Source organism: Canis aureus, chromosome 13 (genome assembly GCF_053574225.1).
Source record: "Canis aureus isolate CA01 chromosome 13, VMU_Caureus_v.1.0, whole genome shotgun sequence".
Lineage (NCBI taxonomy): Eukaryota > Metazoa > Chordata > Mammalia > Carnivora > Canidae > Canis > Canis aureus.
In genome coordinates, this window is record NC_135623.1 from 21,346,796 (window position 1) to 21,370,628 (window position 23,833).

Consider the following 23,833-nt stretch of genomic DNA (forward strand, 5'->3'; position numbering starts at 1 on the left):
GCGCCTGCCTTTGGCCCAGGGCGCGATCCTGGAGACCCGGGATCGAATCCCACGTCGGGCTCCCGGTGCATGGAGCCTGCTTCTTCCTCTGCCTGTGTCTCTGCCTCTCTCTCTCTCTCTGTGACTATCATAAATAAATAAAAATTAAAAAAAATAAATAAATAAGTAAATAAATCTTAAAAAATAAAAAGAGTGCAGCTTGAAAGACATACCTTGCCAACTCCAGAAGGGATTTCCCATAGAAAAAGAAGGCTTCTCCACACTCATTAGCTGTCTCTCCATACTTCTTACCTCTACAAAGAGAATAAACATGAAAGATCTAAATTAACATCTAACCTGAAATATTTCTAGTTCTTTAAATTATAAAATAACATTTCTTCAGGGACACATCCTTCTAGGAAACTAATACTTCCCCCTTCTCTTGCTTTCAATTTAAGGACAAAGGGACTTTAAAAATGTATGGGGTGCCTGGGCCGTTCAATTAAAGGTCTACTCTTGATTTCAAGGTTTTGAGTTCAAAGCCCCATGCTGGGGGGTGCCTGGGTGACTCAGTTGGTTAAGTTTCTGACTGGCTCAGATCATGATCTCAGGGTCCTCAGATTGAGCCCTGTGTGAGTGAGGCTCTGCACTCTGTGGGGAATCTGCTTGTTCCTCTCCCTCTGCCTTTCCTCCAGATCATGCTGTCTTTCTAAATAAAATCTTTAAAAACAAACAAAGCCCCACTGTGGGCTCCATGCTGGGCATGAAGCTTTTTTTTTTTTTTTTTTTTTAAGATTTTATTTATTCATGAGAGAGAGAGAGACAGAGAGAGAAAGAGGCAGAGACACAGGCAGAGGGAGAATCAGGCTCCATGCAGGAGCCCGACGCGGAACTCGATCCCAGGACTCCAGGATCGCACCCTGGGCCAAAGGCAGACGCTAAACCGCTGAGCCACCCAGGGATCCCCTGAAGCTTACTTTATGAAAAGGGCGGGGGGCAGCCCAGGTGGCTCAGTGGTTTAGCACCACCTTCGGCCGCGGGCCTGATCCTGGAGACCCGGGATTGAGTCCCATGTCAGGCTCCCTGAGTGGAGCCTGCTTCTCCCTCTCCCTGTATCTGCCTCTCTCTCTCTCTCTTCTGTCTCTCTCCTCTCTCTCTCTCCCTGCATGGAGCCTGCTTCTCCCTCTGTCTGCCTGTATCTCTGCCTCCCTCCCTCCTTCTCTCTCTTTCTCTCTCTCTCTCATGAATAAACAAATAAAATCTTAAAAAAAAAAAGTGTGCTCGTGCATGCACACATAGACACACACACAATGCAGAAAGTTAATATACTGCCTGGTCTTTCTCTATATATATGTATGTTCCAAGTGACATCAATTTGCTACAGTTATAGTATATAATCTAAGAGCCAAACTACAGGGATCCCTGGGTGGCGCAGCGGTTTAGCCCCTGCCTTTGACCCAGGGCACGATCCTGGAGACCCGGGATCGAATCCCACGTCGGCCCCCCGGTGCATGGAGCCTGCTTCTCCCTCTGCCTGTGTCTCTGCCTCTCTCTCTCTCTCTCTCTCTCTCTCTCTCTCTGTGTGTGACTATCATAAATAAATAATTAAAAAAAAAAAAAAAAAAAAGCCAAACTACATTAACAGGTGTTTTTCCTCCTGTAAGATGAATGTCAGCCCAGAACAGTAACGGGACCTTTGGCTGAGACCTGAAGAATGAATCAAAGTAGAGATGCCTGGGTGGCTCAGCGGTTTGAGCATCTGCCTTCAGCTCAGGGCGTGATCCTGGAATCCCGGGATGGAGTCCACATCGGGATCCCTGCATCGAGCCTGCATCTCCCTCTGCCTGTGTCTCTGCCTCTCTCTCTCATGAATAAATAAAATGTTTTTAAAAATGAATAAAGTATGTAGAAAGATATGTTATAGAGGTAACAGCTTATTCCCTGGAGTCGGACTACCTGGGTTCAAATCCCACCTCTAAACTTTTTTTTTTAAAGATTTTATTTATTTATTTCTGAGAGACACAGAAAGAGGGGCATACAAACAGGCAGAGGTTGATGCAAGCTCCATGCAGGAAGCCCGATGTGGGACTCGATCCGGGGACTCCATGATCACACCCTGAGCCGAAGGCAGGCGCTCAACTGCTGAGCCGCCCAGGCATCCCCTCACCTCTAAACTTTAGCTATATAAACCTTACATTTCGGGATCCCTGTGTGGCTCAGCGGTTTGGCGCCTGCCGTTGGCCCAGGGTGTGATCCTGGAGACCCGAGATCGAATCCCACATCAGGCTCCCGGTGCATGGAGCCTGCTTCTCCCTCTGCCTGTGTCTCTGCCTCTCTCTCTCTCTCTCTGTGACTATCATAAATAAATAAAAATTTAAAAAAATATATTTAAAAAAAAAATAAACCTTACATTTCATATGCCTTTACACATCTATAAAAAAAAAAAGAAGTATTTTACAAACTGCTTAAAGATCTACTCTAAAAATTGAATAATTGCCTATAATAGTATTTATTTTTATTTTTTGAAAGATTTCATGGGCAACCCCGGTGGCACAGCGGTTTAGCGCCGCCTGCAGCCCGCGGTGTGATCCTGGAGACCCGGATCAAGTCCCACGTCGGGCTCCCTGCATGGAGCCTGCTTCTCCCTCTGCCTGTGTCTCTACCTCTCTCTGTCTCCTGAATAAATAAAATCTTAAAAAAAAAAAAAATAAAGATTTCATTTATTCACTCATGAGAGACAGAGAAGAGGGAAGAGGGAAAGGGAAAACAATCACAAGTGTGCTAAGTAGGAAGGAGAAAGTTTTCTACTCTATGTAGAAAGAGATGAAAGTGACTCATGGAGTGAAAGACTCGCAGAAGTCATCCAAAGTCAGGCCGGCTAACAGCCATTAAGGTTTGGTGAGTATAACTAGACAAACTAAGCGCAAAGTATTATGAGGGTCATGTTTAAGTGTAATCTACTAGATTAGAATAGTGCACCTCAAATTTCCCCCCTAAATATCCTTAAAGGCAAGATAGTGAAAATGCTGATCTCTAGATATCTGGTAAGAAAATAAGCTAAGAAGTAGGTTTATTTGTGTTTATTCTTAGAAACTTGATTTTGGCAGTTTACACTGTAAGATAAACCATATGTTTTTATTAAAAAAATACCTAAATACTTATTAGCATCCAATAAAATTTACACCCTATTCATAACATACCACGGGGTATGAGCCCCAGGTCTTCTGGCCCAAGTGATGACAAACTTAGACCAGAGGTCAGGAATTATGACAAGAGATTGATGCAGACACATCCAAGAACAATTCTGTTCTAGGTGTAGGGAGAGGGAGTAGGGTTGGGACAAGAATGGACAGACAGAACCCTAAGAAGGTATGAAGAAGCCAGAGGCTTTTAATCATAGTGAACCTGAAATCTAGTTTTATTATAAGCATTTCTTATGAGAAGATTTCTTCAATTCAACTGTATATAACATTAACTCATTAGGGATCATGGTTAACTTCAACTCCTACTGTTAACAGGATCTCAGAAGAAACTAACTAAAACCATCATAGGCTGAAAACCTATTGTTTGAAGACTTAACTCTTACTTTTTCTCTCAGCTCCAGAGATACATTAATAAAGTCTTTGGTTAAATCACATTTGAGGGACTAATGCTAACATGTTTCCTCACGATATAGATATATATGGCCACCTAGTGGTAGATGACAACTTCCAAACAACTGCAACAGAGAACAAAGATGCTAACAATCTGAAAAATGCTGTACTAACATCAGCATTAGTGGTAGGGTAACGGATCATTGTGGCCTGCTTGGTACTTTCAGGAGATTCCCCAGAAAGAGAACTTCAAGTTTTTGTTTTTGTTTTTTTTAAGATTTTATTTATTTATTCATGAGAGACACAGAGAGAGGCAGAGGGAGAAGCAGGCTCCATGCAGGGAGCCCGACGTGGGACTTGATCCCGGGACTCCAGGATCACACCCCGGGCCAAAGGCAGCATTAAACCACTGAGCCACCCAGGGATCCCCCAAGAACTTCAAGTTTTAAAAGTAAGTCCCAGAACAGGGGAACCTGAGTAGCTCAGTCAGTTGAGCATCAGACTATTGATTTGGGCTCAGCTCTTGATCTCACTTTTAAGTTTGAGCCCTGCACTGTGCTCTGCACTGGGCATAGAGCCTACTAAAAGGACTATAAAAAGTCCTTGGAAAACAAACTACCTTACTCAGTAAAAGCAAAGACTGAGTGAGATTTGCTCAGTGATATGTAAGTCTTATCATTAGTTACAGGAATAAACTTGTACGTGAAAAATATCCAGTCTTTTAAAACTCCTCTCCCTTCCCAGCCCCATAAGAAACTTTTTTTTTTAAGATTTTATTTATTTATTTATTCATGAGAGACACAGAGAGAGAGAGGCAGAGACACAGGCAGAGGGAGAAGAAGCAGGCTCCATCCTGGGAGCCTGACATGAGACTCGATCCCGGGTCTCCAGGATCACGCCCTGGGCCAAAAGCAGGTGCTAAACCACTGAGCCACCCAGGCTGCCCCATAAGAAACTTTTAACACATTGGGATGCTTGGGTGGCTCAGCAGTTGAGCGTCTGCCTTTGGCTCAGAGAGCGATCCCGGGGTCCAGGATCAAGTCTCACATCGGGCTCCCTGTGAGGAGCCTGCTTCTCCCTCTGCCTGTGTCTCTGCTTCTGTGTGTCGGAAAGGAAAAGGAAAAGGAAAAGGAAAAGGAAAAGGAAAAGGAAAAGGAAAAGGAAAAGGAAAAGGAAAAGGAAAAGGAAAAGGAACCTTTTAACACAACATAGCACATCATAGCAAAACACAATACTTACAAAAGACTAGCTGCTTCCTGGAATGCATTGACAGCTGCTGGAATATCCCCCATCACCAGATGTTTCTGTCCTAAACCCAACAGTTTCTTAGCTTCATTATCCACATCCAGGCTGCAAGAAAAAAATATTTTTTCAAGTATCAAATACTTAAAACAACAACAACATTTGTTGAATACCTGTTACATTTAAACCATTTTGACTTCTTTAAAACTTTGACCTCTCCAGCAAAGCTTAGTTAACTCATTTATTCATCACTATAAAAGCAAAAGAAACCCCAGGATGCCTGGGTGGCTCAGCGGTTGAGCATCTGCCTTCGGCTCAGGATAGGATCCCAGAGTCCCGGGATCAAGTCCCACAACAGGCTCCTCACAAGGAGCCTGCTTTTCGGTCTGCTATGTTTCTACCTCTGTATGTGTCTCTCGTGAATAAATGAAAGAAAGGAAGGAAAGGAAGGAAAAAGGAAAGAAAGGAAGGAAAGGGGAAAGGAAAGGGGAAAGGAAAGGGGAAAGGAAAGGGGAAAGGAAAGGGGAAAGGAAAGGGGAAAGGAAAGGGGAAAGGAAAGGGGAAAGGAAAGGGGAAAGGAAAGGGGAAAGGAAAGGGGAAAGGAAAGGGGAAAGGAAAGGGGAAAGGAAAGGGGAAAGGAAAGGGGAAAGGAAAGGGGAAAGGAAAGGAAAGGAAAGGAAAGGAAGGAAGAAATCCCAAAGCAATATTCTCAACAGCTTTCCTAGATTACTTTCTCTTTAAGGTTTATCTACTCACAAAGCCTATACTGTATGTCACTATAAACATTTGCTAATTAAGCAACAAACAAAAAAGGAATCTTAAATTCGTACAGGAAGCTGTACTACCTCTAAGAAAAATAAATGAAAAATATGTAGGTAGACAGAGCAAAAGATAATGTGGAATTGACATAAAAGGGCAAATAGATGAAATGGACCAGAACACAAAAACAGATACATGCCTACCACCACTTGAAATTTTGACAAAGGTACCAAGACAACTCAATGAGGGGAAAAAATCATCTTTCTCAACAAATGGTACTGGAATAATTGGATAGCCATATGCAATAAAGTAAACTTCAACCTTCTATCATACCACATACAAAAATTAACTCCAATGGATTAACAGACTTTCTAAACGTACAACTAAAAGCCCTAAAAATTGGGCACCTAGCTAGTTCTGTCCACAGGAGACTCTTGATCTCAAGCTTATAAGTTTGAGCCCAACACTGGGTGTAGAGATTACTTTAAAAATACATAAATAAAAAAATAATAAAAATACATAAATATAGGGGATCCCTGGGTGGCTCAGCAGTTTGGCGCCTGCCTTTGGCCCACGGCACAATCCTGCAGTCCCGGGATCAAGTCCCACCTCGGACTCCGGGCATGGGCCTGCTTCTCCCTCCTCCTGTGTCTCTGCCTCTCTATGTCTATCATAAATAAATAAATCTAAAAAAAAAAAAAAAAAAACACATAAATACAGGGAGGCCTGGGTGGCTGAGCAGTCGAGCGCCTGCCTTTGGCTCAGGGCGTGATCCCAGGATCCAGGATCAAGTCCCACATCGGGCTCCCTGTGAGAAGCCTGCTTCCCCCCCTGCCTGTGTCTCTGCCTCTCTCATGAATAAATAAACAAAATCTTTTAAAAAGGGGAGGGGGGGATCCCTGGGTGGCTCAGCGGTTTAGCGCCTGCCTTTGGCCCAGGGCTCGATCCTGGAGTCCCAGGATCGAGTCCCACGTCGGGGTCCCTGCGTGGAGTCTGCTTCTATCTCTGAGTGTGTGTGTGTGTGTGTCTCTCGCTCTCGTTATGTCTACATGAATAAATAAATATTTTTTAAAAATCTAAATCAGCAGAAATATTCAAAAAGAATAGGCAAGTAACGAATGAGGAGCAGAACTAAGTAAGTTTCAATTATGATATTTTACTCAATATGAAAAACCAGGGTGCCTGGGTGGCTCAGTTAGTTCAGCACCTGCCTTCAGCTCAGGTCATGATGCCAGGGTCCTGGGATGGTGAACCTCATCAGGCTCCCTGCTCCATAAACTACAGACAAGTATCTTAATATTCAGTCTCAACTGTTATCTATTAAGAATAATACTTGGGATCCCTGGGTGGCGCAGCGGTTTGGCGCCTGCCTTTGGCCCAGGGCGCGATCCTGGAGACCCGGGATCGAATCCCACGTCGGGCTCCCGGTGCATGGAGCCTGCTTCTCCCTCTGCCTGTGTCTCTGCCTCATTCTCTCTCTCTCTCTGTGACTATCACAAATAAATAAAAATTTAAAAAAAAAAAAAAAAAAAAAAGAATAATACTGCCCTTAAGTTATATAGTTCTTACTTTATAATCCAAACATCAATCTACTGTACTGTAAAAAATCTTACCTCTCCACTTTATCTGCAGAGGTAGAAGGAGCAGGAGCATCTTCTTCAACCCTGTAATGAAAAATCAAGAGAAAAAAAAATAAGATGAAAGCTATTCTAAGCCTGGAAATTAAAAAAATTAAGAAAAAAATAAAGCCATAATAGAACTACCATTTATTAAGTGCCCAATAGGATATTAAGATCTCAAAAGTATTACTCACCTACATAATCAAATTTAATCTTCACTCAAATATCTGTTAAATGCCTATTTGCTAGCATGAGAATACTACAGTAAACAAAATGGTCACATCCTAGCTTTGAGTTTAGGATCAAGTGGAAAAGAGTGAAATATGTTATAATCTAACATATGCATTCCTTAAAACCTCACATTTTGTTAAATTGCTCACTAAAAATAAAGTTCTTAAAAAAAAAAAAAGCCCATAGTTTCCATGAATATTCAGTTTTGAAAAGTTTTAATAAAGATCTTTAAAAAATTTTGTAGGGGATCCCTGGGTGGCGCAGCGGTTTAGCGCCTGCCTTTGGCCCAGGGCGCGATCCTGGGGACCCAGGATCGAGTCCCGCATCGGGCTCCCGGTGCATGGAGCCTGCTTCTCCCTCTGCCTGTGTCTCTGCCTCTCTCTCTCTCACTGTGTGCCTATCATAAATCAATGAAAAACCCTACCCCCAGACACTCAGACTATACTCCAAAAAATATATTTCTCACTAGAAGGAACCAAAATCCCATTGAAAAATAATAGACTCAGGATGCCCAGGTGGCTCAGCAGTTGAGCATCTGCCTTCAGCTCAGGGTGTGCTCCTGGCGTCCCAGGTCGGTGTCCCAGGATTGAGTCCCATATCAGGCTCCCCTCAAGAAGCCTGCTTCTCCCTCTGCCTATGTCTCTACCTCTCTCTCTCTGTCATGAATAAATAAAATCTAAGAAAGAAAAACGAAAGAAAAGAGAAAAGAAAAAAAGATTCTAAGCCAAGGCACAGAAAGTACAAAGGTGAATTTGGCTTTCATGCCAGAAAGCAACGAAGGTGCATCCCAGTCGTCATATATACTTACATTCATGCAAAAAGAATTATAAAGTAAATTATGAGGAATCCAGGGAAAAGCAATGAAAGTTTTCTTTATAGAAGTTTTACAACTTTTCTCTAAGTCTGGTATGTGTAATAATAACGTACAAAAATAAAAATAAAGTACAAAAATATTACAAAAGTACACTTAAGAGTCAGCCTAAATAAAATCCCACTGGTCAAAAAGTGTCAATCTGAGCATCAACAAAAATAATAACTACAATGGATTAAAAGCTCCAAATATTTAAATCAATGAGTTCTCAATGATACAAACAAGGGAACCCTGGGTGGCACAGCGGTTTAGCGCCTGCCTTTGGCCCAGGGCGCGATCCTGGAGACCCGGGATCGAATCCCACGTCGGGCTCCCGGTGCATGGAGCCTGTTTCTCCCTCTGCCTATGTCTCTGCCTCTCTCTCTCTCTGTGACTATCATAAAAAAAAAAAAAAAAAAAAAAAAAAAAGATACAAACAAAAACAACTTACTAGTTTTCTTTGGAGAATGACAGGAAACCACTGCATTATTTTGAAAATTGGTAAATAAGAGTGTCTTGGGTGGCTCAGTTGGTTGACCATCCAACTCTTGATTTTGGCTAGGGCCATGATCTCAGAGTCATGGGATCACCGGAGTCAGGCTCTAGGTTCAACAGGGAGTCTGCCTGGGATTCTCTCTCTCCCTCTGCCTCGGCCCTTCCCCCTGTCACACCTCCCTAAAATGTTTTTTTAAAGATTTTATTTATTTATTTATTTATTTATTTATTTATTCATTCACAAGAGACACAGAGAGAGAGGCAGAGACATAGGCAGAGGGAAGAGAAGCAGGTTCCATGCAGGGAGCCCGATGTGGGATTCAACTCTGGGATTCCAGGATCACACCCTGAGCTGAAGTCAGACGCTTAACCACTGAGCCACCCAGGCAATCCCTAAGAAAAATTTTTTACTGGTAAATAAAGTGAAAGAAAAATGTATAATCCACTTGTATTTTTTTAAATTATTTTAAATATTTATTTATGATAGTCAAACAGACAGAGGAGAGAGAGGCAGAGACACAGGCAGAGGGAGAAGCAGGCTCCATGCACCGGAAGCCCGACGTGGGATTCGATCCTGGGTCTCCAGGATCGCGCCCTGGGCCAAAGGCAGGCGCTAAACCGCTGCGCCACCCAGAGATCCCTACAATCCACTTGTATTTGCAATTTCTTCATAATACAGTTGTACTTTATTTAAGATAGGTTTTAAGACATGGTTGTTTAAGTTACTAGTAGGAACCCTATAGATTGACCCCCATGCACTTGCTATTAATTTAAATCCTTGGCATTTGTACCTGCTCTAATCATCAGTTTTCAAATATACCCCAAAGGCAATATCCAGATAAGGACATACATCATTTCTAAATGTGCCCCCCAAAGCATGCCAGATCTCAAAAAAAAAGCTAAGAATTCTGTTAACTGGTGAAATGGAGAAGGGCACCTGGGTGGCCAAATCGGTTTAGTGTCCTACTCTTGATTTCAGCATAGGTCTTAATCTCAGAGCTGTGAGCTCAAGCCTGTGTTGGGCTCCATGCTGGGCATGGAGCCTACTTAAAGAAACAAACGAAACTGGTGAAATGGAGAAAAGAATAGTAGGAAAAGAGGCAACCTTACTACTAGGTACTTTACAACCAAGTATTACCCAGAAGCAATAAATCAGAATTGGGAGTACATATAGCAAGAAAGCTAGAACTATGAGAACAGAAGCTATAGAAGATAAAAGGGCTCTCCTATGTAGACAATAACTGAAAACTCTCCAAAAGTTTAAAAACACAAATAGAATGTAGCCTATTAGTTTTTTAAAACTGGACTTTGTTTAGCTATAACAAATTTATGAAAAGAGATGAGTAACATATGCAATATGTTAAACAGATAAAAAGATAAATGAAAAAATAGCTTGCTCAATTCAATAGATATTTAAATCCAATAGATATTTTAATTTTAGTACCTACTGTGTGCCTTGGAGACAGACAGTCTCCAACCAAACAGTTAAAAAAGCAGAAGGGACAGGGAGGCATCTGGCTGGCTCAGTCAATAGAATACGGGACTCTTCATCTGGGGGTTGTGAGTTCAAGCCCCACGCTGGGTGTAGATACCACTAAAAAAAAAAAAACTTAAAACAAGACAAAACCAGCAGAGGGGACAGCTTATTTAGAAGCACAGAGAAAAAAAAAAAAAAGAAGCACAGAGAAAGGCAGAAGAGATTATAAATGACAGGTGAGGGCAGCCCCGGTGGCTCAGCGGTTTAGCGCCGCCTTCAGCCCGGAGTATGATCCTGGGGACCCAGGATCGGGTCCCACATCAGGCTCCCTGCATGAAGCCTGCTTCTCCCTCTGCCTGTGTGTCTCTGCTTCTCTCTCTCCTCTCTGTGTATTCTCATGAATAAATAAAATCTTAATAAATAAATAAATAAATAAATAAATAAATAAATAAATAAATAAATAACAGGTGAGAATTATATTGGGAGTCTGAGTCTTAGAACATACTTCAAAGATTTAAATTTTAATTTTAAAAATTTGCCAGTTACTTTCAGGAGAATTCAAACTCTTTGCTTCCAATTCCTAATCCTTCTGTGAATTAGCAATAATCTTGCCTCGGATATAATATACCTCATTCATTGGCTACGATACTGCCACTGCACAAAGCTAATCCTTCTGTGAACATTATATTGATCAACAAGTTTAATGAAAAGCCCCGAGGAATGGGGGAAAAAACTGGGTTGAAAATAAGCAGACACTTTATAGCTAGATCTATAGGAATGAGGAATAGTTTAAAAGGCAGTACACTTCAGGGACACCTAGGGAGCTCAGCAGTTGAGCATCTGCCTTCAGCCCAGGGCGTGATCCTGGAGTCCCGCATCGGGCTCCCTGCATAGAGCCTACTTCTCCCTCTGCCTATGTCTCTGCCTCTCTGTGTCTTTTAAAAAAATAAAAGGCAGTACTTCTAGCTGCAGGTAAGCAAGCAGATAATCTGCCCAGAATCTTGGAATGATGACTGTGGATCCTCACCTACAAACATTTTGTCATAGGTGGTTATGTTCAAATAGCTTCACTAATGGGTTATTTTGGCCAGATTCTAATAAAACCTTCTCAAATTACCTGTGGTTGAAGGACCAGATTTTTATTTTTTTCAAAAGACTTTATTTATTCATGATAGACACACAGAGAAGAAAGAGAGGCAGAGACACAGGCAGAGGGAGAAGCAGGCTCCAAGCAGGGAGGAGCCCGATGTGGGACTCAATCCCAAGACTCCAGCATCACGCCCTGGGCCGAAGGCAGGCGCTAAACCGCTGAGCCACCCAGGGATCCCCAATGTACAACAAATTTTGTTTTGTGTTTTGTTTTTGTTTTTTTTAAACAGTCACTCCTAGAGATGTCTGCTTCTCCCTCTACCTGTGTCTCTCATGAATAAATAAATAAAATCTTAAAAAAAAAAAAAAAGTCACACCTTGCTGGGTTTTTTAGATTTTTTTTTTAAGGAATCACATCCAACATGGGGCTCAAATATAAAACCCCAAGATCAAGAGTCCCATGCTCTTCCAACTGAGCCAGCCAGGCACCCCATTAGATGAATTTTTATAAAATAGTACTCCAAATTTTTATACTTCTCTCTTTGTAGACTAGTAACAACAGATCACAAACCAGTCTAGGATCACCCAATGTGATAGTAACACAAATATCCAAATAGAATGGAATATGAGCACAAAAACAAACACATGAGAGAAGCCTGGGTGGCTCAGTGGTTGAGCGTCTGCCTTTGGCTCAGGTGGTGATCAAGTCCCTCATCAGGCTCCTTGTGGGGAGCCTGCTTCTCCCTCTGCCTATGTCTCTGCCTCTCATGAATAAGTACATAAAATCTTTAAAAAAGTAAAAATAAAGGGAGATACTCCCTAACATTAAACACACACACACACACACACACACACAGGAATGCTGTATATAAATGCTACAAATACTGAGGCACTCTACTGGCAACAAAAATACACAAAATGTTTTATACCCCACATAGATGAGGGTCAAAGTACTATTTTTTAACTATTAGCCGTAATGGAAGTTAACAGATACCAGACTCACCCTCCCACCTCAAACAACTAAAAAATGGCCAAGAACATGAAATATCAGTTTTCAAACAATGAACTGCTAGTAGCACAGAACACTGACCTGAGAGAAGGGAAATAAATGAAATAAGCCCTGTAAATGTGCACAACTTACTGTGTACAGAATTTTGTCCATAGCACAGAACCCAAAAGAGCTCTGTCTCATAGAACTGAGACAAGAGTTTGGGGTTTGGAGAGGTCGAGGTGGCTAGAATATACAGGATTGAGACAGCAAGCTCCAGTTATCTACAGAAGGTTCTCTCCAGTCTTTGGCTAACTGCTAATCAGCTTCTCCATGAGGAAACTTAGGTAAGAGTTACCAAAAAAGAGATCAATCTTCAGAGATCACACAGGGTTGACAATAGTTCACATTCCCAATAGCCAGGGAACAAAGACCTGCACTACAGAGGGCAAGTACCCCTTTAGTAACAGAGTTTTAAATCCACTAAGGAGGGATCCCTGGGTGGCACAGCGGTTTGGCGCCTGCCTTTGGCCCAGGGCGCGATCCTGGAGACCCGGGATCGAATCCCATGTCGGGCTCCCGGTGCATGGAGCCTGCTTATCCCTCTGCCTGTGTCTCTGCCTCTCTCTCTCTCTCTCTGTGTGACTATCATAAATTAAAAATAAATAAATAAATAAATAAATAAATCCACTAAGGACAGATCCAGGACTGCCTAATAAAACTTAGAGGCAGGGATCCCTGGGTGGCGCAGCGGTTTGGTGCCTGTCTTTGGCCCAGGGCGGGATCCTGGAGATCCGGGATCGAATCCCAAGTCGGGCTCCCGGTGCATGGAGCCTGCTTCTCCCTCTGCCTGTGTCTCTGCCTCTCTCTCTCTCACTGTGTGCCTATCATGAATAAATAAAAATTAAAAAAACAAAAAACAAAAAACTTAGAGGCAATCCTAACAGGACTGAACTGTTTCCAAGTAACTGCATCCCAAAATCAAAATATAGCCAAAGGAATTAAAAAAACAAAACACAAAAACCATCACTCGGCAATAAACCTCACAATGTCTAATAAGTTATGTAACTAAAAAATTATCAGGCAAACAAAGAAGCAGAGAATTAAAATTCATAGTGAAAAATATAATAAATAAAACAAAATAAAACAAAACAAAAATAAAATAAAATAAAAAATAAAATAAAATAAAATTCATAGTGAAAAAAGGTAATAATAGAAACAGACCAGAAAGGACATAGATGATAGAAATAGATGAGGACATAAATGCAGTTATTTAAATGTATTCCAAATAAATAAATAAATAAATAAATAAATAAATGTATTCCACATCTTCAAGAATGTAAGGAAAGCAGGACTAAAAATAGGTATTTAAAAAAGAAAAAATTATATTTTTCTCAAATCACACTTCTGGAGACAAAAGTATACTTAATAAGATTAGCACTGATCAGACTAAACAAGATTATTATTAGGAATTTAAAGACAGCAGTGAAAATTATACAACACAAAGGCTTAAAAAACAAAAACAGAACTTTCGGGCACCAGGATGGTTCAGTCAATTAAGCGTTCTGAGTCTTGATTTTGGCTCTGGTCATAATCTCAAGGTCATAATATTGAGTTCCATGACAGGCTACATACATGCTCAATGCAGAGTCTGTTTTCAGTTCTCCTCCCTCTGTCCTCTCCCCCAGCCCCTCTAAAATAAACTTTTTTTTAATAGAACTTCATGAGTAGGGAAGCCCAGGTGGATCAGCAGTTTAGTGCCGCCTTCAGCCCAGGGCCTGATCCTGAAGATCCAGATCAGGTCCCATGTCAGGCTCCCTGCATGGAGCCTGCTTCTCCCTCTGCCTGTGTCTCTGCCTCTGTGTGTCTCTCATGAATAAATAAATAAATTCTTAAAAAATAATAACTTCATGAGTTTGGGGCACCTGGATAGCTCAGTGGTTGAGCGTCTGCCTTTGGCTCAGGTCATGGTCCCGGAATCCTGGGATTGAGTCCCACATATCACGCTTCCCACAGGGAGCCTGCTTCACCTCTGCCTAGGTCTCTGCCTCTGATGAATAAATAAATTTTAATTTTAATTTTAATTAAAAAAAATAATTTCGGGATCCCTGGGTGGCTCAGCGGTTTGGCGCCTGCCTTTGGCCCAGGGCCCAATCCTGGAGTCCCGGGATCGAGTCCCCCGTCGGGCTCCCAGCATGGAGCCTGCTTGTCCCTCCTCCTGTGTCTCTGCCTATCATAAATAAATCTTTAAAAAGTAATAATAATTTCATGAGTATGAAACACTAAACAGACTAACAAATGTGGATTAGAGGAAAGGATAGGGGTGGGAGAGGAAAGATTTAAAGGAATGGAGGAAGGGCGCCTGGGTGGCTCAGTTGTTGACCGTCTGCCTTTGGCTCATTTAGAAATCCTGGGGTCGGGGATCCCTGGGTGGCTCAGCGGTTTAGTGCCTGCCTTTGGCCCAGGGAGTGATCCTGGAGTCCCGGGATCAAGTCCCATGTCAGGTTCCCCACAGGGAGCCTGCTTCTCCCTCTGCCTGTGTCTCTGGCTCTGTGTGTCTCTCATGAATGAATGAATGAATAAATCTTTTTTTTTTTTTTTAATTAAAAAAATAAAGGAATGGAGAAAATACTTAAAGAAATGATGGCAGGGATCCCTGGGTGGCTCGGCGGTTTAGCGCCTGCCTTTGGCCCAGGGTGTCATCCTGAAGTCCAGGGATAGGGTCCCATGTCGGGCTCCCTGCGTGGAGCCTGCTTCTCCCTCTACCTGTGTCTCTGCCTCTCTCTGTCTCTCATGAATAAATAAAATATTTAAAAATAAAAGATGGCAGAAAACTTGCCAATTTTGATAAGCATAAATCCACAGATCCAAAAATCAACAAACTCCAAGCAAAAGAAACACGAAAAAAAAAAAAAACACACCAAAGCACATAATTATCAAGTGCTAAAAACCAGTGATAGATAAAAAACCATAGGGGTGGTGCCTGGCTGGTTCAATCAGTATAGCATCCAACTCTCAATCTCAAGATAGTCAGTTCAAGCCCCATGTTGGGCATGGAGCTTATGTTAAAAAAAAAAGATATAAAATCAGGCAAAGGAAAAAAGATACTTAGTCATAATAACAAATATAAGAATGATAGCCAACTTGTTAGAAACGCAAGCCAGAAGATAGTAAAGCATTATTTTTAAAATACTGAAAGAGGGCAGCCCCAGTGGCCCAGCTGTTTAGCGCAAGGCCTACAGCCCAGGGCGTGATCCTGGAGTCCTGGGATGGAGTCCCATATCAAGCTCCCTGCATGGAGCCTGCTTCTCCCTCTGTCTACCTCTCTGCCTCTCTCTCTGTCTCTCATGAATAAATAAAATCTTTAAAAGTAAAAAATAAAATAAAATACTGAAAGAAACTATCAACCTATTCTTTTTTATTTTTTTTTTAAGATTTATTTATTCAGAGAAAAAGAGAGAGGAAGCCTGCTTCTCCTTCTGCAGGTCTCTGCCTCTGTGTGTCTCTCATGAATAATTTTTTTTAAAAAGAGAGGATTTACACCAGTAGCCAACTATGAGAAAAAAAATATTAAAGGAAGTCTAGGCAGGGCAGCCCCAGTGGCTTAGCGGTTTAGTGCTGCATTTGGCCCCACGCATGATCCTGGAGACCTGGAATCCAGTCCCAGGTCAGGCTCCCTGCGTGGAGCTTGCTTCTCCTTCTGCCTGTGTCCCTGCCTCTCTCTCCTTCTGTGTCTCTCATGAAAAAATCATTTTAAAATCTTAAAAAAAATAAATAAAATAAAGGAAGTCTAGGTAGAGAAAGTAACACCAGGTAGAAATTTGGATCTACATAAATAAAAAGCACTGACAGGGATCCCTGGGTGGCGCAGCGGTGTGGCGCCTGCCTTTGGTCCAGGGCCCGATCCTGGAGACCTGGGATCGAATCCCACGTCGGGCTCCCGGTGCATGGAGCCTGTTTCTCCCTCTGCCTGTGTCTCTGCCTCTCTCTCTCTCTCTCTCTCTGTGTGACAATCATAAATAAATAAATAAATAAATAAAAATTTAAAAAAAAAAAGCACTGACAATGGTAAATGAGGGTGAATGTAAAACATTCTTTACTTTTTTAATCACTTTCCGTTTTAGGATTTTATTTATTTATTCATGAGAGAGAGAGAGAGAGTGAGCACGCGCCGCAGAGACACAGGCAGAGGGAAAAACAGGCTTCATGCAAGGAGCCTGATGAGGGACTCGATCCCAGGTCTCCAGGATCACACCCTGGGCTGAATGAAGGAGACGCTAAACCGCTGAGCCACCTGGGATGCCCCCTTAATTGGTTTTTTGAACTTTAATGAACATTTGTCTCATTTTTAGTTTTTGCCTATTATGACAACTTAGCTGTATGTATTCTGGTGCACAGCTGCACATTTCTTTTTTAGTACAGAGAACAAGCTACAGGTGTTTAGATGATTTTAGAGGTGGGACACCTGGGTAGCTCAATGGTTTGGCACCTACCTTCGCCCCAGGGCATGATCCTGGAGACCTGGGATGAGTCCCACATCAGGCTCCCTGCATGGAGCCTGCTTCTCCCTCTGCCTGTGTCTCTGCCTCTCTCTCTCTCACTCTGTGTCTCTCATGAATAAATAAATAAAATCTTAAAAAAAAAAATAAAAAGCTTTCCCCTATGGGAAACCCTAGTTACACTGTTGGTGGGAATGCAAGCTGGCACAGCCACTCTGGAAAACAGCATGAGAGTTCCTCAAAAAGTTGAAAATAGAGCCACCCTACCACCCAGCAATTGCAGTTACTATTTACCCCAAATATACAATGTAGTGATTTGAAAGGGGACCTGTACCCCAATGTTTATAGCAGCAAAGTCCACAATAGCCAAACTATGGAAAGAGCCCAGATGTCCATGGACAAATGGATAAAGACGATGTGGTCAACACACACACACACACACACACACACACACACACACGGATACTACTCAGCCATCAAAAAACAAAAAAAAAAAAAACAAAAAAAAGAGGGATCCCTGGGAGGCGCAGCGGTTTGGCGCCTGCCTTTGGCCCAGGGCGTAATCCTGGAGACCCGGGATCGAATCCCACATCGGGCTCCGGGTGCATGGAGCCTGCTGCTCCCTCCTCCTGTGTCTCTGCCTCTCTCTCTCTGTGTGACTATCATAAATAGAAATTAAAAAAAAAAAAAAAGAAATGCAATTTAAAAAAAAAAAGGAAAGAAAGATATCTTACCATTTGCAATAAGGACAGAACTAGAGGATATTATGCCAACCGAAATAAGTCCATCAGAGAAAGACAATTCTATGATCTCACTCATATATGGAATTTAAGAAACAAAACAGGAACAGAGAGAAAAAAAGGGGAAAAAAAAGACAATCAGAAAGGGAAACAAACCATAAGATTCTTAATCATAGTAAATAAACTGAGGGTCGCTGGAGGGCAGGGATGAGGGGATGGAGTAACTGGGTGATGGACCTTAAGGAGGACACATGATGGGCAGCCCTGGTGGCCCAGCGGTTTAGTGCTGCCTTCAGCCCAGGGCCTGATCCTGGAGTCCCAGGATCGAGTCCCACGTCAGGCTCCCTGCATGGAGCCTGCTTCTGCCTGTGTCTCTGTGTCTATCATGAATAAATAAATAAAATCTTTAAAAAAAAAAAAAATTTTTAAAGAAAGGAGGACACATGATTTAATGAGCACTGGGTATTGTATGAGACTGATGAATCAATCACGTTTACCTCTGAAACCAATAATGCATTTTATGTTATTGAATTTAAATAAAAATTTTTAACCATTAAAAAAAAAAAAAAAAAAAGCTTTCTCCATAGCATGTTTCTTTTGAAAAGCAGGTACTTTCCCACTGTTAAAATACCAAGTTTAGGGATGCTTGGGTGGCTCCCAAAGGTCTGCCTTTGGCTCAGGGCGTAATCCCGAAGTCCTGGGATTGAGTCCCACAACAGGCTTCCAGGATGGAGCCTGCTTCTCCCTCTGCCTATGGTCTCTGCCTCTCTGTCTCTCATGAATAAATAAATTTTAAAAATATAAATAAATAAATAAATAAATAAATAAATAAATAAATAAATCTTTAAAAGAAATAGACTTTATCTTAAATAGATTATTTTCAAGTATCTGCTAGTGGGTTATTATTACTGACAGCCCTGGTTTTTAACTTCCTAATATGGCTAACAAAGAGCTAGGAGTACAGGCTATAAACACAAGTGCCAATTCTGCCATCTTCTTGCTATTTGTGCTTGCATTATCACCTTCAATCCACCGTTTCCAAGCAGGAATCTTTTTTTTTATTATTATTATTCATGAGAGACACAGAGAGGGAGGCAGAGACACAGGCATAGGGAGAATCCGGTTCCCTGTGGGGAGCCCAGCCCGATGGGGGACTCGAGCCCAGGATCACGCCTTGAGCCGCAGGCAGAGGCTCAACCTCTGAGCCACCCAAGCATCCCTAAGCAGGAATCTCTTAGGGATCCCTGGGTGGCGTAGTGGTTTGGCGCCTGCCTTTGGCCCAGGGCGCGATCCTGGAGACCGGGGATCGAATCCCACATCGGGCTCCCGGTGCATGGAGCCTGCTTCTCCCTCTGCCTGTGTCTCTGCCTCTCTCTCTCTATCATAAATCAATTAAAAAAAAAAAAAAAAAGGAATCTTTTAAACACATTGACCATTTTGTAAGAGCTAATTTAAACTGGAAAAAGCCCTATCAAGACTTATTGTAGCAATCATTTAGCCATTATATACACAAACATTGGATCATTACGTTGCACACCTGAAACTGTCAATTAGATCTCATTTTTAAAAAACCTAATGTGGGTAGCCCTGGTGGCGCAGCGGTTTAGCGCCGCCTGCAGCCCAGGGCGTGATCCTGGAGACCCTGGATCGAGTCCCACGTCGGGCTCTCTGCATGGAGCCTGCTTCTCCCTCTTGCCTGCGTCTCTGCCTCTCTCTCTCTCTATGAATAAATAAATAAAAATCTTTTGAAAAAATAAAAATAAAAATAAAAAACCTAATGTTGGGCAGCCCCGGTGGCGCAGCGGTTTGGCGCCACCTGCAGCCCAGGGCGTGATCCTGGAGACTCTGGATAGAGTCCTACCTCGGGCTCTCTGCCTGGTGCCTGCTTCTCCCTCTGCCTTGTGTCTCTGGCCCCCCTCCTCTGTATCTCTATGAATAAATAAATCCTTTAAAAATAAACAAACAAATAAATAAATAAAGATATAAATATAAATAAATAAATAATACATAATAAATAAATAGATAAATAAATAAATAAATAAATAAATAAATAAATAAATAAATAAATAAATAAAAAAACCTTGTTGGGCAGCCTGCGTGGCTGGGCGGTTTAGCGCCGCCTTCGGCCCAGGGCGTGATCCTGGAGAGCCTGGGAGATCCCATGTCAGGCTCCCTACCTGGAGCCTGCTTCTCTCTCTGCCTGTGTCTCTGCCTCTGCCCCTCTGTCTCTCATGAATAAATAATAAAATCTTTTAAAAAATAAAAATAAAAATCCTAATGTTTAAAAATAAGTCATGAATAAGGCAAGTGTCATACAGTGTCAATCTCTGTATCATTATTAAAGCTTAAATCTTCCCTATCTTGGAGAACACTTCCTTAAACTAGAATGTAAATTCCAAGCACTAGACTTTATCTAACTTTCCTTGTCCCACTTTCCATTTAGAAGATATTACAAGGAGCAAGTGGATGAGTTTATAGGAGCCAGATTATTTTGTTTTAATGCCATGTAAGGCTTTAAGTTTTTATTCTGAAGTGACTCAGGTATAATATAATCAAATTTATATTTTATATACTCTAATTGTAGTACAAAAAATAGTTTGAAGTAGATAAAATTAGAAACTAGAAAATCAGTAAAACCATTATAAAAATAACATTGTAGGGGCACCTGAGTGGTTCAGTCAGGTAGCTGGCTGACACTTGGTTTCAGTTCAGGTCATGTTCTAGTGATCATGACATCAGGCCCAGTGTCCAGGTATGCTTCAGATTCTTTCTTCCTCTCCCTCTCCCTCCAGCTTTCGTACACCTGTATGTGCTCTCTCTCAAATAAATAAAATATTGGGGTGCCTGGGTGGCTAAGTTGGTTAAATATCTGCCTTCCACTCAGGTCATGATCCAAGGGTCCTGGGACCTGGCCTGCTAACAGGGAGCCTGATTCTGATTCTCCTCTCCCTGCCTGCCTCTGCCTAATGATCTCTCTGCTTGTGCTGTCAAATAAATAAAATCTTTCAAAAACAAATTACTTAAATCTTTTAAAACAATACTTTAAAAAATAACATTGTTAAGCACTCACCAGTGATAAAACTTACTTCCACTGTTTATGGCCTAGACAAATAAAAAGGGCCTGAACTAAGGTAGCACTGGTATAGTCTGAAGAAGAGATGGATTAAAGCAGTGGTTCACAAACTTCAGTCAACCTGAGAATTACTTGGAGAACTTGTTTTTTGTTTTGTTTTTTTTTTAAGATTTTATTTATTTATCCACAAGAGACACAGAGAGAGAGAGAGAGGTAGAGACACAGGCAGAGGGAGAAGCAGGCTCCATGCAGGGAGCCGGACGTGGGACTCGATCCCGGGTCTCCAGGATCACGCCCTGGGCTGAAGGCGGCGCTAAACTGCTGAGCCACCCAGGCTGCCCAAGAACATGTTAAATGCTAAATGAATGGGATGCCTGGGTGGCTCAGAGGTTGAGCGTCTGCCTTTGGCTCAGGGCATGATCCCGGAGTCTCTGGATCAAGTCCCACATCAGGCTCCCCGCATGGAGTCCACTTCTTCCTCTGCCTGTGTCTCTGCCTCTCTCTCTCTGTGTGTCTCATGAATAAATAAAATCTTAAAAAAAAAAAAATGCTAGGTGAAATAAATCAGAAAAATAAATACCATATTCCACTCATATGTGGAATTTAAGAAACAAAACAAAGGAAAAAAATAGACAAAAAAAACCACTCTTAACTATAGAGAACTGATAGTTACCAGAGAAGTCAGTGGGGAGAATGGGTGAAATAAGTGAAGGGGATCAAGAGTACACTTATTGTGATGAACACTGAGTAATGTATAGAATTGCTGAATCACTATACTGTACATTTGAAACTAATGTAACACTGTATGTTAGTTATAATGAAATTTTTTAAGTAAAAAAAAGGAAAGATATTTACCCTGCAGATACAAGATACACTACTCCATTGTTTATAACAAGGCTATTCACTGTAGTGCTGGCTTCGCAGCACATATACAAGTTACTCACTGTAGCACTATTTATAATAACTCAGTATTTGAAACAACTCAAACGTCTATCAGTAGGTAATTTGTTCAATAGCCACAAAATAGAGCACAAGACAGCCATTAAAAATTAAGGAAACTAAAAAAAAAAAAAAAAAAAAAAAAAAATTATGGAAACTATGCCCTGATGAGGAATGATCTCCAACATGTATTGCTAAATGCCTAAAAATGTGTCAAATAGGCTATCATCTATACAATTTAGAATAACTATACACAGAAAAAAAAAAAAACTATACAGTTTTGGTTTTTTTAAAGACTTTATTTATTTATTCATGAGAGACACACAGAGAGAGGCAGAGAGAAGCAGGCCCCTGTGAGAAGCCTGATGTAAAACTCGATCCCAGGACCCCGGGATCATGACCTGACTCAGGCAAATGCTCAACCACTGAGCTACTCAGGTGCCCCTAGTTTGCTTCTATATGCATGCATAAGGTTGTCATTAAGGGATACATAATAAATTCCTAACACTGGTTCACTGTGAGAAGAAAAACTATGTGAAAATTAGGAAGTAAGGGGTAAAGGACACTTCACTGTAAAACCAACATTCTGGATTTTGAATCAGGAATGTATTTTCTAGGGCAGCCCGGGAGGCTCAGCAGTTTAGCACCGCCTTCAACCCCAGGTGTGATCCTGGGGACCCAGGATTGAGACCCATGTCAGGGTCCCTGCATGGAGCCTGCTTCTCCCTCTGCCTGTGTCTCTGCCTCTGTGTGTGTGTGTGTGTGTGTGTGTGTGTGTGTGTGTCTCTCATGAATAAATAAAATCTTTAAAAAGTAAAAAAAAAAAAAAAAAAAAGTAAATCTTAAAAAAAGAGAAATCAATGCAAACATCTGACTGCCAAAAACACATGCAGTACCTATTCATTTTCATTTAATCCTCTCACAAATTTTGTGGTAGATGGCAATACTCCTCTATTTTACAGAGAAATAACTTACTCCATTACACAAATGATTTAGTAACATGTATGACCACATCACATTTCATACTATACTTCAATTGCCTACTGACTTTCTGGGTTGCCCAAGAAGATTAAGCTCTAAGGAAAAAAATCCTATCTATCTTATTCTAGCTGTATCCTAGCACCAAGCACAAGCCCTAGTACCTAATCAGTATTTGTGAAAATAAGTGACCAATTCTGAATCACTAGGAGAGGGCAAGTGACTGCCACTTGGCTTGTGAGGTGCCTCAGTTTCATCAACTATAATTAATAGTACTTATCTCACAGGATTTTTGAAAATCAAACAAGAAAGTTGACAAGGCACTTTATTCAATGAATCAATAGCAATTATTAACAAAGATAGGAAGAAATGGAGATAAGAAAAACAAAATTAGGAGGGAGTGACCAGTATTAGATGCAGCAAAAAGGTTAAGAACTAATTAGAAAGCTAAGAATAAGAACTAATTTAGCATGTAGACAATCAATGATTATTTTTAGTAATGTTGCTTAGATGGCATGAAAGGAAAGAAGCCAGATTGATACAAGCTGAACAAATGTGTATACTTAGTACACACCTGCCCTATTAGATTATGATCTGATGACCAGAAACTGAGACTGAATTCATCTTTGTATCTCTAAAACCTAACACATTAAATATATATTAAATACATTTGGGCAGCCCGGATGGCTCAGCAGTTTAACGCCACCTTCAGCCCAGGGCCTGATCCTGGTTCCCTGCATGGAGCCTGCTTCTCTCTCTGCCTGTGTGTCTCTGCCCCTCTCTCTCTGTCTCTCATGAATAAATAAATAAAATCTTAAACACATACATACATACATTTGTTTGCAGGGCACCCGGGTGGCTCAGTGAGTTAAGCATCTGCCTTGCACTCAGGTCATGATCCCAGGTTCTGGGATCGAGCCCCGTATCCTCCCTAAGTGAGAAGCCTGCTTCTTCTCCCTCTGCCTCCTGCTCTGCCCTTGTGCTGTCAAATAAATCAATAAAATCTTTTTTAAAAATTGCTGGGGCACCTGAGTGGCTTGTTGGGTTAGGCATCTGCCTTCAAATCAGGTCATGACCCTAGTGTCCTGGGATCAAGCCCCACATTGAGCTATCTGCTCAGCGGGGAGCCTGCTTCTCCCTCTTCACTATCAAATAAATAAAATATTAAAAAAAAAAAAAAAAAAAAAAAAGGATCCCTGGGTGGTGCAGCGGTTTATTTAGCGCCTGCCTTTGGCCCAGGGCGCGATCCTGGAGACCCGGGATCGAATCCCACGTCAGGCTC

The 23,833-nt window shown here is 41.7% G+C and overlaps 1 protein-coding gene across 4 annotated transcripts in view; it reads right to left on the reverse strand.

Moving 5' to 3' along the window:
* The window catches only part of NASP (nuclear autoantigenic sperm protein), a 42,285-nt gene that overhangs the window by 13,681 nt on the left and 4,771 nt on the right, over positions 1–23,833 (reverse strand). For all 4 annotated transcript variants that reach the window (XM_077845174.1, XM_077845172.1, XM_077845173.1 and 1 more), the window contains 3 exons: positions 7,187–7,237; positions 4,812–4,922; positions 213–293 (listed from right to left, as the gene is read on the reverse strand). In XM_077845174.1, coding sequence (XP_077701300.1) covers positions 213–293; positions 4,812–4,922; positions 7,187–7,237 — 243 coding nt within the window. The remainder of the gene's footprint in view (positions 1–212; positions 294–4,811; positions 4,923–7,186; positions 7,238–23,833) is intronic.